The sequence below is a fragment of the Equus przewalskii genome, chromosome 24, assembly GCF_037783145.1.
Source record: "Equus przewalskii isolate Varuska chromosome 24, EquPr2, whole genome shotgun sequence".
In the NCBI taxonomy this organism is placed as follows: Eukaryota; Metazoa; Chordata; class Mammalia; order Perissodactyla; family Equidae; genus Equus; species Equus przewalskii.
The window spans coordinates 561,910-577,786 of record NC_091854.1 but is presented as its reverse complement, the minus strand read 5'-3'; the positions used below and the strand labels follow the sequence as shown (position 1 = coordinate 577,786).

Sequence of the window (15,877 nt, the reverse complement as noted above, 5' to 3'; positions counted from 1 at the left end):
CCATGTCATAGATAAGATACACTGAGGGTTATGAGCAATTCACAGCAAGCTGGCTGTAACTCCACCTCTTTACTCCCAATCAAGAAAGCACTTCAGAAGGCAAGTGAGTAAGCCTGATGACTGGCATAGGAAATACATGCAATCTAATCTATTTTTTAAAAATAAATCATTTCCAAATGGCCCCACTTTCACCTGATCACCATCTGTAGCTGAGAACTACAGGACTAGATGACTTTCAGATCTCTTTCAACATAAACATCTCATTGATGGTCTTGGCACTTTTATCCAATAGACCTTTGCAGTGGTCTTTCTGGATTCACTGCTTTCAAGATGAGTTACACAGCACAATTATTTCCAAGTTTTGTCCTGTTTGCTAATCTGAAAAAATAGTGTTGTAGCAATTCTTTGAAAAAACTTAAAACAGCCCTGAGAGGAAAATAAAATGGCTGACTCTATCATTTCTCCTGCAGAATCCTGAGAGGCATGGAACATGTCAGTTTGCCCGGTGCCTGCTGGCTTATGAAGATTTTCGTCATATGAAGCAAAGACTGCCTCAGCCCTGGGATGAAGGAAATAATAGAGCGTCTGATTCTTAGGTGCCTGAATCTTTCACTTGGGAAATCTTTTAGGTCGAAGCCGTCTACTTTCATTTTTACAATCAAGATTTCTATTTATTTATTTCCCTTTGGGATTTATTTATTCTCCCTTTGGTATTCTTAAAAACCTGCCTAGGAAATTATTAGAAAACATATTCAATCTCCATAAGGACGATGCAATATTTGTGTTGTAATTTCTTGTTAAACATGTTAATCACTTGATATTTACCCTATCTATCCTGGCACAAAGTCTTCAAAAACAGGATGTTCTCCTTAAGTCCTCTTTTAGCTATAACATGGCAAATCACAAGCAAGCTTTTCTAATTTTTTTGTATGGAAATCTTGGAATTTCCACAGCTTGTTCTGAGCCAACAAAAATATACAGAGATGGAAAGCAGGGAAATTTTGAATTCCGTTGATTTACTTCACAACATTCCTCTTTGGAAATATATCTGCTTAACAGGGTAGTGAATTTTAAGTGTGATTTGGAGATGGAAAGTTTGTTTCTGTGAAGTCAGAAGGAAAAATAAACAGTAAAAAAATAGTTTGCATCTGACGATACCACATCCCAGGAAAGGGTGGTACCTAAGTTACCTACAAGACTTTCCTTAACAGTCATCATACAGGAAGACCAAAAAAGGTTCCGGGGTTGGGTCCAGCCTGGTGGTGTAGTGGTTGAGTTCATGCGCTCACTTCGGCAGCCTGGGGTTCATGAGTTTGGATCCCAGGCTCAGACCTAGCATTGCTGGTCAGGTCGCATTGTGGCGACTTCCCACACAAAATGGAGGAGGATTGGCAATAATGTTAACTCAGTGACAATCTTCCTCAAGCAAAAAGAAGACTGACAACAGATGTTGGCTCAGGGCCAATCTTCCTCAACAGCCCCCAACCCCTGCCACCAAAAACCAGGTCTGGGGTGGAGCGGAATTGAGACTGTTTTGAAAGTAGGTAGTGTGCTATAGCAGAAACAATCAGGAAACTTCACTTCTAGTCCTAGTTTTCCTATTACCTAGTGGTGTGCCTTCAAGCACGTCAGTTAACCTCTCTGACCCTCAGTTTCTCCTCCATCTAATGGAGATCAAAATACTCACCCAGTGTACTTCCTAGAATTGTTGAGGTACATGTGAGATAAAATTTATTAAAGAATTTAAACAATTATAAAGCACTTCACAGATCTGAGATATGTTTACAACATCTTTCAATAATTCAGTAAACTTTGAACATAAGATGTTTAATTTGGATGGGATGGCAAGATTAATTGGGGTATTTTAGCTGGCCAGGACATGGTGTGTGTATCATTAGTACTTGTTTACACCCTCAAAAGTCTATCTGAATATCTCTTTGGGAGAAGGTCAACAAATATTAATGATTCTGCTATAGGATTTAAGGAAAGACTACAAATTATTCCTGCTAAGACCACCTTCCTCTATTCTGCTCTTCTTTCAAAGGTCAGCGAGCTCCTGGAAATACCAGCCCTCCCCTGCACATCTTAGTCTTACCACTGCAAATTGCCTGTGAAGCCAGAAGATGGTGATAATTAGGTCTGACCCCAGGCCTTCCTCTGAGAGACCGTCAGGAGGAATTCCATCTTTCCTTATATCCTTCTCGACAAGTCCAAACTTCTGGACTCATTATTAATGCCTCTCTGTACGTTCCTTAGTCTGAGCCAATTTTAGGTCTTCCAAGACTTTCATTGTGTCCTCTAGAACTTAAGATCAGTCATCTGCAAAATCTCTGATAGTCTTTACCTTCACTAAGGCTTTCCTTCATCTTTTCATTCTAACAGAAGCCTGGCTTGGTTTGATAACAGTCTTTCCACTGGTGCCCTGTTAGATGGTGATCCCACATGCCACTGAGCCTGGAGGTTATGTTAGGGATCCTCCTTCTTCTTGTTGCCAATTCCAAACATTTCTCCTCTCCACTACTGCCCAAAGCCCATCTTCTTTAATATCCTGACACCTTCTGGTTACTCTACTTCATGCATTAATGATTTTGACACCTGGTTCAATCTCTTCCTCTCCATCACTCCTTTCTTTATTTTTAGTAACTTGAGTATCCTCATGGACCTGGCCTCTGAATTCCTTGACCTCCTTGCTTGTAATAGTCATTTCCTCTACCCAGCCTTAGTTGTTCCCTCTTATAGTCATTCTCTAAAACTTGGCATTGCTCATAATGTTACTAACAGAAATCTTCATATCAAGATTCTCACTTTCTGACCACCACCTCCTAATTTTTTCCAATTAATTTATTCTACCACAAGCCTAAATTAACAGTTCTTTGACTTTGTCTTCTTGTCCCACTATACCATGTTCCAGACTCTCCCTCAGCTCCTGTGCCCCTCTTTCCCTCTGTTGTTCTCACCTAGAAAACTCCCAACTTTGGTTAATCCAACATTACACCAGGCAGAATCTGCACTGCTCTAGCTAATAGCTAAACCTGGCTGGGGCCAAACCAGGGAGTCTTTTATGTGTGTGACTTAAGATATTTATTTCATACCATGTTCTTTATCTCAGCCCACTAACAGAAACTCATCATCCTCTTGTTCAAACACTGTGTACTTCCACCTGGTGTTTGCTCTGCCTCCCTGACCTTTCTATCTTACCTTCCCTCTGCTGCTTCAGTTGCTCTTCACATTTCTTTGTTTCTTTCCACTACAATATAAACTCCACAGAAGGAGGGATATTGTTTGCTTTGTCACCACTGTATTCCTGAGCACCTAGAACAGTGCTTGGCACATAGGAAGCACTCAATTAATATTCATTTTGTTACCCACCTTAGCTGTGGAGGGGAAATAGACATGTCCATGTCCAGGGTCTGAAACAGAAACATTGGGACATACAGAGTAAATCCAAGAGCCCAGTGCCTCCGCCAACAAAAGAAAGTCTGTTTAAAGCATAAAAAAGCAACAGAGATGACCTAAAGACATGGAATAGGATTTTCATTTCCAGAAACAAAAGAATGTGTTCCTTGCAAGAGGACCTGTGTTGGTTTGTTTGGAGTCATGATGCCTGGACCAGCAGATATTTGGCCAATTTGTCTGTGATTCTTCAGCTACTCATGATTAACCCAGAAATCGCAGTGATGAAAGGACCTTAGAAGTTAAGACTCTTGCCCCAGGTTGCCCTTTTATTTACGGAATAGAGGCAAGAACCCAAGTGTCCTTCCTCCTGATTACTTCTTTTTGCTTTATGAACCCTGCAAATGTTGAAATGTCCTTTTAAACAGTTTACCAGTGCAATGCAAAGCTACGGTCCTTGAAATGGCTCCAGGATTCAAAGTAAAATGTTTTATGTTGTTTACGAAAATTAGAACTTTAATTTAGCACATAAATTTATAAAATCATCACATTTTAAAGGGAGATTTCCAAAGGTGTTACGTTTTGGGGGTAAAATGTCTATGCTTTAGTCAAATGGCAGAAAAATTTGGTCTTTTTAAATTTGATTTCTATACAAAACTCTGATCATTGTGAATTATTAAATCATTTCCAAATTAAATAATTTATTAGTAGATATAACACATTTTGGTTTAGGGTGATTTGCTCTCGTGATATTTGCCTCTTTTTTCTTTCTCAAGTATTTATTTGTCTCTATTTATGACAAATTCATAAAACGTCCTCTCCAAGTCTCCTCCCATCATGTAAACAAATATTTTGCAATCATTCTGGAATGGGAAGGGACTTGAATATTTTCATCTCCTGAATTCCTTAGCGTTGCTCATGTTGCAAATAAAGAATGGAGTTGGATTCATTTGGCACCTGGAAGTATGGTGGAATAGTCTTATGGGCTGGCTTCCAAGTAAATCCTGCTTAGGGCTGACTGGAGGCAGCTACAAAAACATGGGTAGGATGTGTATTTTGATGATCAAGAGTTCCATTAATTTTCCTTCTAAGCTCTGACAAGAGGTAAAGGGAATTCCTTTTTTGGAGTTGAGTCTTGGAGTTAGCGTTAGAGACTTGGGCAGTCTTGGGTAGAGTGAATCTGGACAAGGTGTTCCCTTGCTGTCTGTCATCCCTCTCCTTCTTGTACACCTGCAGCAGATTCTGAATGCTCAGCATAAGTTGTTCCAGTCTTTAAATGTCAAAAATGGCCCTGAGATGGTATTAAGAAGTTTATAGGCATCAAATTGAGAAGCGGGTGCAGTCTCCTGGATCATCTGTCATATTCATAGTATGAGACTGGAGTTAGAGCTCATGAGCTTCTGGATCCTCTAAGTGGCATCAGTGGGAAGGTGTATCTCTCCAACACACACTGAGACTGAGGCATCTGGGCATAGTGCACTGAAGAGTGAGAAGAGCTGGTTTAAGACCCAGTTCACTGTCTGTGTGGTCTGGTTCAACTAAACTTCTCTGAGCCTCAGTTTCCCAATCAATATTGTGTAGATAAAAATAGCCACCTTACCTCTCTCATAGGGTTGCTATGAGGTTCACAGGCAATAATCTTAAGGCACTTTGGAAAACTCTTTAGGTGGAGAGTTACACAAATATGAAGTGTTATTAATAACTAAAAGAAGTGTTCTGAATTGTTGCCTCAATAATTATCTATTGGTGCAATGGCACCCAGCAGCTCAGAAAGCATGTGCTTGTTTATTTCATATCACTTCACATGCACTTGGGGCAGACAGAGCATCCAAGCAGGGAATATGTAAAAAAATGGGTAAGATTTCTATACGCAAAGTGTTAAAATCTGTTGAGAAAGTAAAGTCCAGGCTGGAAATAGTGAGTAATGGAACAATTTCTAGGCAAGGTGTTTTTTAAGAAGGGCAGAGATTAGCAGAGAGTAAGGGAAGGTCATCCCAAACAGGAGAACTGAGATACACAAAGGACCTTTGTCCATATGAAAGGCTGAACTTAAATACACGGGATAGTCAAAGCACAAATGATTAAATTCTGGATTCTGTTAAATACGTTTACAAAAGGGAAAGGAGAAATAATTCTTATATTGGCAGTCTTCTTCCTATTACTATTTTATGTAATAATTCAGTGCCAGATTAAAAATTCAGTAAATCTCTCCTATCAGGTACATGTGTTTTATTAAATAGACAGTTTTACTCTTAATGATAAGCACCATTTTTCTCAAAATAGAGAAAGTCACAATAAATCCACAGTGAAGGAGGCTTTTAAGCAATGATCCTTCCCCTAGTTTGCTTTCCAGAAAATTTCAAATTCATATCAGCTTGCTAAAATATGTTTTATTTCCCTATTACAGACATATGATAAATAAATAGCCCCTCTGTGAGTCACAACCTGAATTATGTGAAAGTTTTTTTGTTGATATTCAGTTCCTCTTCATTTTGATACAGGAACTGAGTCCATGTCTTTATTTACATATATGTTCCCAGTGTTAGCACAGTGTCTGTACAGCAGTTGCTCAATAAACATTTTGTGAATTAGGAAACTATGACAGACACTGCTAATTGCCTACACATCATCCATCTTCCTTTTTTCTTATGAACAGAATCCTGATTCATTTGGGGCAGTTAAAATATTCAATCTCCCACTTTTTCAATGAGATATAAGTGGAAGTCACCACACGGGATTTCTTGGAAAGCTCTTCAAAAGGGGATAAACTCCACTGGCTTTGTCCTCTTGCCCCTCACTTTTCCCTTTTTTTCCTGCCTGAAATACAGATGTAATGTTTGAGATGGAGCAGCCGCCTGAGGGTCATGAGGGTTAGCCATATGCTGAGGATGATAGAACCAGAAACTAGAATCAATCTTGGCCCTGGATGTTTACTTCAAGTAGCTGATCCAGCTTTGAACTGCATACTCCTGGACCTCTCATTATGATGCTTTTGTAAAAGATTTCTGTTACATAGAGCCAAATGGAGACAAAGACTTAGATCTTTTGAATCTATCTAAAGTAGTAATGTTCAAGTGGGGAGGAACTGACATTTTAGAATCTACTGAAGTGGTTTGTCATTTTCCCCACACCATTCTGATATGCCCTCCAAAAAAGGAATTGCTTTTCCTCTCACCTGGGTGAAAATCACTCTCATAATGAGCCACTGTTACTACTGGTAGTGTTGCTTCTCTTAAATGTGTTAGGTCACTCAAGAAAAAAATTAGGGAACTGCTTCAGGGAGACCCATGATAAACTGACTGCTTGAAAGTCATGAAAGAGTTGGAGTTGCTACAAACTCAGTAGTTATTAAACAGGTTGAAAGAAGTATGCCTGAAGCATCTCAAAGTCCAACCAGAGAAGTATCAGAAGATGCTTAGAATTTTCATATGGACAATGAGGAGATTGATGAAATTAGGCTAGAAAGAATGGATAGCACTGCCCACAATAACCGACTCTTAACATGGGAGGGCAGCTTAGTGGCCATCCAATTGGATATGTCACAAAAGGCAAAACTTGACCTCTATCACATTGTTGGGAGATGTCATCCAACCTTACGTGACCACTTCCGGTGGCCAGGAGTTGGCGAATTCACAAGGTGACCCATACCATTGTTGAAAAGATTTAATAACTGGAAAGTCCTTCTTTACAATGAACTTAATATGATTGTATCTTAATATTATTACATGCCATTTATATAGCACTTTGTATATTTATTTAAAGAGATTTCACATGATCACTTTATCTGATAGTCATAAAAATCATGTGAATCACTTGAAATGGTACTATTATCCCTCTTTGAGCATGTGTAAACAAATGCAGACAGGCTATCTATACTTGTGTAAGGTTTTACAATTCCTAGGTGGAGTAGCTGGATTTGAACTCATGACTATTGAGCTATGAGTCAAATTCTCTTTTAAATTGTTATTATTTATTCATTCAATATTGATTTACTGAGCCCCTACTATCTAGTGGTCACTATGTTAAGTGCTGAAGCTCTAATGGTAAACAGGGTACACACACATTCCTGGCCCTCCTAGAGTTAATAATCTAGTAACTGCCTACCAATGAGTCTTACTTTTAGCCCTTCCTATAACACAGAGCAACAAGTATATTCCTTTTTCCACACATCAGCCATGCAGTTATCACTTGGCTTCATAGGTGTCTCTTACCCAAACAAAACATCCTGTTCCTTCAACAGCTCCTACTAGGTCAGGGATTTTGCAGCTGTCTACCATCCTCATCACTTTCCTCTGAACACTCTATTTTTTCAATCCGTCTCATGAGAAATGGCATCTTGAATCAGACACCCTTGCTCCCAATGTGGTCTTGGAGACCCATGGCCTCAGGTGACTAGAAGGTTGAATGCCATGAGTGCTGCATGAGCTTACTGCATATATTTTGGTTTCCCAAGTCAATCTTGGCTCATTTTCACTTTAGGGGTCACTAAAACCACCAGAGGGTCTTTCTACGGATTATGGTCAAGTCAACTCTCCTCCATATTGTACTTAAGTATTTGGCGTTTTACGTCTAAATGCTAGACTTTAATGCATTCCCATTGAAGTTCACTTCATCATCTGGACCATTATTATATCTTTTGTGATCTTCCTTACCTTGATTCTATTATTTCCAAGGTTCACTATCTTTCTCAGTCTTGCATTATGAATGAATTAGATAATCATGTCTTCTGTGTTACTGACAAAAATGTTGAACTGAACAATTTCAAAGACAAAACACAATAACCCTCTCTCCAGGAAGATTAGTCCCAATCCGTTAACCTTCACTTGCAATTCTATTCACTCATTCATTCCATAAATTTTAATAAACACCTTATTCTGGGCTAGATGCTAATATGAAAAAGATGAAATCATTTGAGTTTGTAAGTTAAGAAAGATAGACATGTTAACAGATAAACTCAGCATGACAAGCCCTCTGCTACCAGTATTCACTAGTGTAGAGAGACCACAGAAGAGAATGTAATCAATTCAACTTGGGAGAAAGAGGCAGAACCTACAATGATATCCTACTCAAAGATACAGTGAAGAACTTTATCAAATGTTTTGCTGGAACTACTATGAACTAATTCAATGGATTAGGCTTTTCTCTAATGTTCCAAACTTAAAATCATATCCAGAAACTGAAGTTACTTTCCATAACTTAGTCTTTGTGATCCTATTTTGGATTCTATGGTCACTTGTATTTGCACATCAGAGAAATGCATTCAAACTCCATAATCCCCTTTAGATCTCTCCTGAAGTTAAGCATCAACATAAATGGTTCTGATCATCTTCTCTCATGACACTAATATTGTAAAGGACCTCTAGGTTACTTGTTTATAGCTAATTTTGCCTGAAGCCATTTTTCTGATAGATATTTGGTAGCTGAAGTCACACTGACCTATCATCACAGCCCTAGAACAGCTTCTCCCACTTCTTTTTCTCTCCTTGGTTTTTAATGGGAGCCTCATGAGTATCCAGGAGGAAGCCCAGAAGCCTCCCCAGCCATGTAGGGACAGGTGTAGATTCCAAACTTCAGTGATAGCCTTCATCACATAGCACAGGGTTGTTTATCATACATACCCCATGATTCTGTGAGCTTTGGGATTTTCTTGTAGAATCCAACATTTTCCTCATGCAGTATTTACGTGTTACTGTTAGCCTTCGTAAGTTTCTTCTCCAAAATTTAATTTATAATATTTATTATTGCACTTTTTTTGGTATCCACTAAGTGCAAAATCATGCATTAGATATTGGCAAGGCAGAGGGAGACACAATGATGAACAAGAATGGTGTCAGCCGTGAAAGGAACTGGGGATCCAATGTGGGTGGTAGACCTGCCTGTATGTATTACAAGGAAGTGCCGATTCCGGTTTCTTTTTGATGGGCAAGCATTTTGCAATGACTTGAGCTATGTGTGTGTAAGGCTAAAACAGCCATTTTAAAACAGCTTTGAGAAAGAAATTTCACTGGGGGACAAAAGAGCATAAAATTGATTATCATCATTTCCCCTATAACAAAAACAAATTATTTTTCATGTTTTCACTGTGTCTGTGGTAAAATCTCACAGTCCAAGAGATTTACTACTTCAGATAAATTCTGTACATTTGCATTTAAGTCTGCAGAAAGACTTCCAATTACCCAGCAATTGAACCAAAGTGTTGGTAAATTTTCTGAAAAAAAAAGAGAAAAATTATTTCTCCTGTTTTGGTAGCATTCCTTTACCTTCCACTTAAGAAAAATCATCTCACAAAGTTGATATTTGAAGTCAAAAGAACCATTTTTCTGAATAAAAAGTATAAAACTAAGAAGTTATGCTGTCTCCTTTTTTAAGAATTACTCGTCAAAAGATAAGACTTTTTCCTTTGTCTTGTAAGAGAAAAGTTAGCCCCTATTTTAGCATTGCAAATATGTCTTAATCAGTTCACATGACATAGTAGTTATTTAGCCACTTCAAAAACAAGAGTATGATTTATTATTTTCTCTCTCTCTCTCTTTTCCCACACTGGATTCAGAAAGCTTCATGCTGCAATGACTGTTACCTACCTTTCTCGCAAATATATCATTTTGGAGTGAAAATCAGGAAAAGCTTTAATTTTATAGCTTTGGAAGTGTTCCATTTTCCTAGGGCAGAGGGAGCAGGTTCAGTACTGAGAGGAACTGAAGGGGTTAACACTGGACTTGGCTGAGTGTCAGTTAAACTTTTTTTTTGGCTCTGCTCCGGGTTTCCCCTCGAAGGGATTTCCCTCCGCCTCTGCGCCTCTGCAACAAGACCCTTTATAAAGAGCAGACTTTCCATTTCACTCCTCACTGAGCCTCACTGGCTTTGGGAGCTAAAGACTTCCTGAGCACTTTCAGGTGGGACGGAAAGAAGAGTTTTGGAACCATTATTTTCTCATCACAGGAGCAACTTAAAATGCCTAGGAAGACGGTCGTGATCTTTGGAGCCTTAAATATACTTTGGATGGTGTTTGCAGCTTGTAAGTTCTTCTCCTTGATCTGTTCCAAATGCTCACATTCCATTTTAGCCCTGATTTTTGGCTTCAGTCAGTTTTGCTATGGTAGTAAAGAAAGGCACTAGGATTTTCAAACAGTGGGAAATTCTAATTTAACCTAACCTTTAGTGTGCTATTGCATATTGCTATATACCATTAAAGTGTCATAGTTGGAGCTGCAAATTGACGCTTTTTGGATACCTTTTTCCACTGTCAAGTGAGTAATTGAATTCTATCTCTTGTAAGGTCTAGTTTCCTGTGCTTGATAATGAGATCAAAATTAGCACAGAACAAAACAACTCTGATAAACGGGCACCGGGGTTAGAACTGAGAGTTCTCCTAAGTGAAGATGATTCCAACACCTTCTTTGGCCATGACTCCAGTTCTTTTTGGTTGCCTTGTACTTGGTTCGGAGCAGTTTAGGACAGATCACCCAGTTTGTATTTTGGACGTTATACTAGAACAGAGGAGAGGGAGTAGAATATTAAACAAACCAATAGTAAGTTTGCTTTTCTCTTTTTGCCTTTGCAGCTCAAGCTTTTAAAATTGAGATCTTCCCTGAATCCAAAATTCTTGCTCAGATTGGTGACTCCATTTCACTGACTTGCAGCACGACGGGCTGCGACTCTCCATCTTTCTCTTGGAGGACCCAGATAGACAGTCCACTGAATGGGAAGGTGATAAACGAGGGGACCAAATCCACACTGACTCTGGAGCCTGTTGGTTTCGCGCATGAACACTCTTACTTGTGCACGGCGACTTGTGGACATGACAAACAGGAAAGAGGAGTCCAGGTGGATCTCTACTGTGAGTACTCTAGAGAATCTTTGATTTTCTCTCAGTTTTGCTTTAAAATAAGTTTTTAAAAAAGGATATCTTTAAAAGAAAAAAATTTAAAAGGATATTCATGTCCCGATTCTTGGCTAGAGGACATACTGCACCAAGAAAGCCATAGACAGCTGAGATCAGGAACCCAAATCTTGCCTTCTGTTTCTAACTCTGCCACAAACTTGGTGACCGTGGGTAAGACTCAACTTCTCTGGGCTTTGGTTTTCTTAGCCATAAAATAAAGATCTCCAAAGTTCTTTTTATTTTATTCATTTTTAAATTTCTATTTGATTATATCATTTCATGTTTACTTGGCCGTATGTCTAAATGATTTATGAATTCCATCCTTCAGAGATTTTCCATTTATCTATTCTTATGCAATTTAGTGCTTAAAATCAGTTTAAGTAGGAGATCTATAATTTAGTAGTAGGCTTTTGTACAAAAGTTTTCCCCTTAGACATAAGAAAAATATCTGCAAACATTTCACTCATTTGGTTTTGACATAGATACATTTAGGAATTTGTGTGTGTGTGTGCCATTAAACCTTAATGCTCAACTGCTCAACCTCAAAGGTATTTGTATAATAAATTAGATTTGCCTTGCTAATATGAATGGTTATCCTTAGTTTTACCATTCTACCAAAATGCATCCCAATCTGTTCTCAATCTAGAAAATAAAGTTAGCAAGGGAGTAAAAAACTAACCTGAAATAAATCACTTGCCTTTAGTTACTGATGACGACTCTTTAAAAAAACTGGACTCTTTTATGGTCATCTCTTCATGAAAACCTCATTTGATTATCTTGTAAATATGTTGATTCCCTTCTGGTGCAGTGGAGCTCAACTTTGCCCAGTAACGTTAACTGATTCTTCAACAAGCCCCATGTGTTGCTAATGCTTCCCAAGAAACTGTGCCTGGCCGGCTGCTTTCAATTATGCTGGTTGTACATGCATAGCTCATGTCTGTGCAGCCTCCTGTGCTCCTTGAAAGGCCCCCTTATGTAAATACAGGGAAAAGTAGCAAGTTCTTATATTACCTGACAGCAAACTATGTGGACTATAGGCACATTTCTCACAGAATATGAGGATCAGAAATTATTGATGGAAAAATATAAAATACGTTTTTTCACATAACAAAGCATTTCCATTTCCTTTGCCTTTGCTCACAAGTACCAAATAGCTGAAGATTTAAAAAAGAGAAACGAAGACCCTCTGGCTTTAATTATCTTGCCTGAGATTTTTCTTCAAGAATGTCTGTCTCTAATTATGTTTAACAGTCCTGTCTTCATTCCACATTCTATCGTAATATTCTTTAGAGTTGGGACCTTTGTGTTCTTATTAAACAGAGTATTGAATCCAGCCAATGTGTTACCATCATGAAGGTTTGTAATGAAAAGGTAGGCCTTGCAAAGCACGCAGTGGCTGACTGAAACAGGGTGTTGCCTCGGCGCTGAAAGTTTCGAATGGAGTACTGCTTAGGACTTTGAGTTGGGCATTTCAGCAGGCAAATGTGCCTTCTAGGATTTAAAGATGGCACAGGTATGCCTTTCTGGTGGATAAATTCCAGTCAGAGGCTTCATTTTCAGAAGCCAATTATTTAAAGTTGTTCTTTTCATTTCTTAGAATACCTTGCCCAATAACTATTTTTGCAATGACATTCGGAGCCTCAAGTTCCTTATCTGTAAAATGGAAATATATCTGCCCTGACTTAAATAAGAGAATGTGATATAACATAATATAAATCTACAGTAGCAATGCAGAATAATGGAAATCCTGAGTTTAAATCTCAGCCCAGTAAATCATTTACTAGCTGTGTGACCTTAGGCAAGTTATGCAAATGCACTGTCTGTGTTTTCATATCTGTAAAATGTAGTCTTTATCTCTTAGGGTTATCGTGAGGATAAAATGAAATCACTTATGTTAAATGAAAAGCACAGTGATGGGCATATATAAGTACTCAATAAACATTAAGTTCTTCTGCCTTCTTTTACTCCAATAACACACAACCCTTAGCACACGCAGGATAAGAACTGAAGAACTCTCTAAAAGGTGATTCATTCCGATTCGTGAACTGTGGAAGGCGATTTAAAAAATAAATTAGGACTGTATTAACAAAAACATTAGGCTTGGCTTACCTTGCATGAAATCAATAAGGGACCTTATGCAACATGAGCAAAAACCCCACTGACATGTATTTGTTTGACCTTTACAGCTTTCCCTGAGGACCCAGAGATCAGTTTCAGTGGTCTTCTGGAGGTTGGGAAGCCAGTCACGGTCACATGTTTGGTCCGAGATGTTTACCCATTTGACAGGCTGGAGATGCATTTACTCAAGGGTGACCATCTCATGAAGAATCAGGAATTTGTAGAGGATATGGATGTCAAGGCCTTGGAAACCAAGAGTTTGGAAGTAACCTTTACTCCTACCAATGAGGATAGTGGAAAAACTCTTGTTTGTGGAGCTAAATTACACATTGATGAAATTGATTTTAAGCTCAAAGAAAAGGAGACTACAAAAACATTACAAGTCTACAGTAAGTACTCACGTGATGTAGTCAGGTCTTTATGGGAACTTAGTCTTGGATGTATATGGCAATAAACTTAGCAGCTAAAGTCAAGAAGAAACTTGTTTGTAGTTTTTACTCCATTTTTATTCATTGAGAAAATAATATTTGTCAACAGCATAACTCAATGAAAAAAGAGCACTGGATTTGGGTAAGAAGACTTGAGCTTGGGTTCTGGCTCCTCTAACCGTGTAAACTTGAGTCACTCAATATCTTTATTTCCCAACCTGTAAAAGAGAATAATAATACTACCTGATTGGGGAGTAAGAAATAGGCTCAAGTGATAAAATGTTTTTAATCCTGTTTTGTAAACTCTTATAATATGCCTTGAAATATCAAGGTATGGGGATTTTACCAGGTGAGCACTTATTCTGTATGTGTGCATATGCATGTGCTCACACGTATACATGTGCATTTGGCAGACTGGACAGGAGTTTTGATTGCCTCCACCCTCCCTGAGAGGGCCAGGAGATTTAAGCAGTCTTGTAGTCCTAGAATTGTGTAGAATTGGACTCTCTGTGCTCTGTTCCAGACTAAAATGCTGTGTTCTCCTCAGGACACCACATTTGAAAGGAGTATTGACAACTATAGCATGTTCAGCTGAAAGAGAATGAGATGGAAAGACTTTCATCAATATTTTGAAAAGAATAGTCAAATAGGGGATATTTTTCCTAGAGAATATAAAACTTGGGAAAGAGAGCTATAATTAAGTATTTGAAAGACAGTCATGTGGGAGAGGGATTTGATTTATTCTGTAACAGCAGGGGACTAAACTATGACCAATGTGTAAAAATTAGTTATAAAGAGGAAGATTTTCAGCTTAATAGGGAGAAAATGTTCCAATACTTAGAGCTGTCCAAAAATCAAATGGAAGTTTTGTAAGGTAGGAGATTGCCTTGTGCCATAAGTGTTGAGCCAACTTGGATGAAGACTTGGCAAGGATGCTGAGATGGGACTCTACTTATCTGGAAGATTGAACCACATTACCCAAAAGGTCTTTCTTAATTTCTGAGTATCTATGGCCATCTGAAAACACCAAACATCCAAAAAAGTAGCTGAATTAAATTAGTCAAAAACTGGATTAACTAATTTTTATGACTCCCCAATTCTCTATACTGGTTTGGCAGAGTAAGTTTGCCAAATTTGTAAAAGCACATAAATACAGTCTGTGAGAGAAATACACCATCCTTTTTGGATCGAGACAATGCTTAGCAATTACTAATATCGTGCTCTGCCTTTTCAGTCTCACCCAGGAACACAGTTATCTCTGTGAATCCCTCCAAAAGGCTGCAGGAAGGTGGCTCCGTGACAATGACATGTTCCAGTGAAGGTCTACCAGCTCCACAGATTCTCTGGAGCAAGAAGTTAGATAATGGGAATCTACAGCTTCTTTCTGAGAACGCAACTCTCACTTTAATTGCTATGAGGATGGAAGATTCTGGAATTTATGTGTGTGAAGGAGTTAATCTGGCTGGAAGAGACAGAACACAGGTGGAATTAATTGTTCAGGGTAAGTAGAATGTGAAAAAGAATGATAAAGGTGCTGTCATTGGGATTTGAGCAATAGAAAAACAACTTTGATGCCAAAATTGCTTCCCTGAATTTTACTGATGACCCATCTGATTGTCATGTACTTTAGCACAATTATATATTCATCTTACTCATATTTCTTGGAAGTCTTTCTTCCTAGAGCTTCCATGGCTCTGCTTTTCTGATTCATTTCCATATCGCATCATTCCTTCACTGCCTCATTCCTTGCTTTTCTCTCTTCCTTCTGCCCCTTGAATATTAGTATTCTCATATTATTACATCTGATCCTCTTCTCTTGGCACTCCAGACTCCCAAGATATGGACTACCATATGCTGCTTACTCCCGAATTCATGTTCCCATTCCATGTCACCAAATCCTGTCAGTTCTACCTCAAAATGATCCCTAGAATCTAGCCTCTTTTCTTCAACCTTCTTGCTATTGCTTTAGTTTATCTTGTCACTTGGACCCTTGCAAGATGTTCTTAAGTAACAACATTCATTGAACACCAGCTATATTCCAGGCAGTTTGCATGTG

The 15,877-nt window shown here is 38.5% G+C and overlaps 1 protein-coding gene across 4 annotated transcripts in view; it reads left to right on the top strand.

The window, feature by feature from the left end:
- Nucleotides 1–15,877, top strand: part of VCAM1 (vascular cell adhesion molecule 1) — a 129,002-nt gene that overhangs the window by 100,462 nt on the left and 12,663 nt on the right. For 2 of the 4 annotated variants that reach the window (XM_070592391.1, XM_008518796.2), the window contains 6 exons: nucleotides 471–596; nucleotides 2,045–2,243; nucleotides 9,944–10,408; nucleotides 10,955–11,230; nucleotides 13,462–13,782; nucleotides 15,056–15,322. In XM_070592391.1, the coding sequence (XP_070448492.1) occupies nucleotides 10,345–10,408; nucleotides 10,955–11,230; nucleotides 13,462–13,782; nucleotides 15,056–15,322 (928 nt within the window). In that variant the 5' untranslated portion in view covers nucleotides 471–596; nucleotides 2,045–2,243; nucleotides 9,944–10,344. The remainder of the gene's footprint in view (nucleotides 1–470; nucleotides 597–2,044; nucleotides 2,244–9,943; nucleotides 10,409–10,954; nucleotides 11,231–13,461; nucleotides 13,783–15,055; nucleotides 15,323–15,877) is intronic. The other 2 variants (XM_070592393.1, XM_070592392.1) reach the window with 1 other exon arrangement.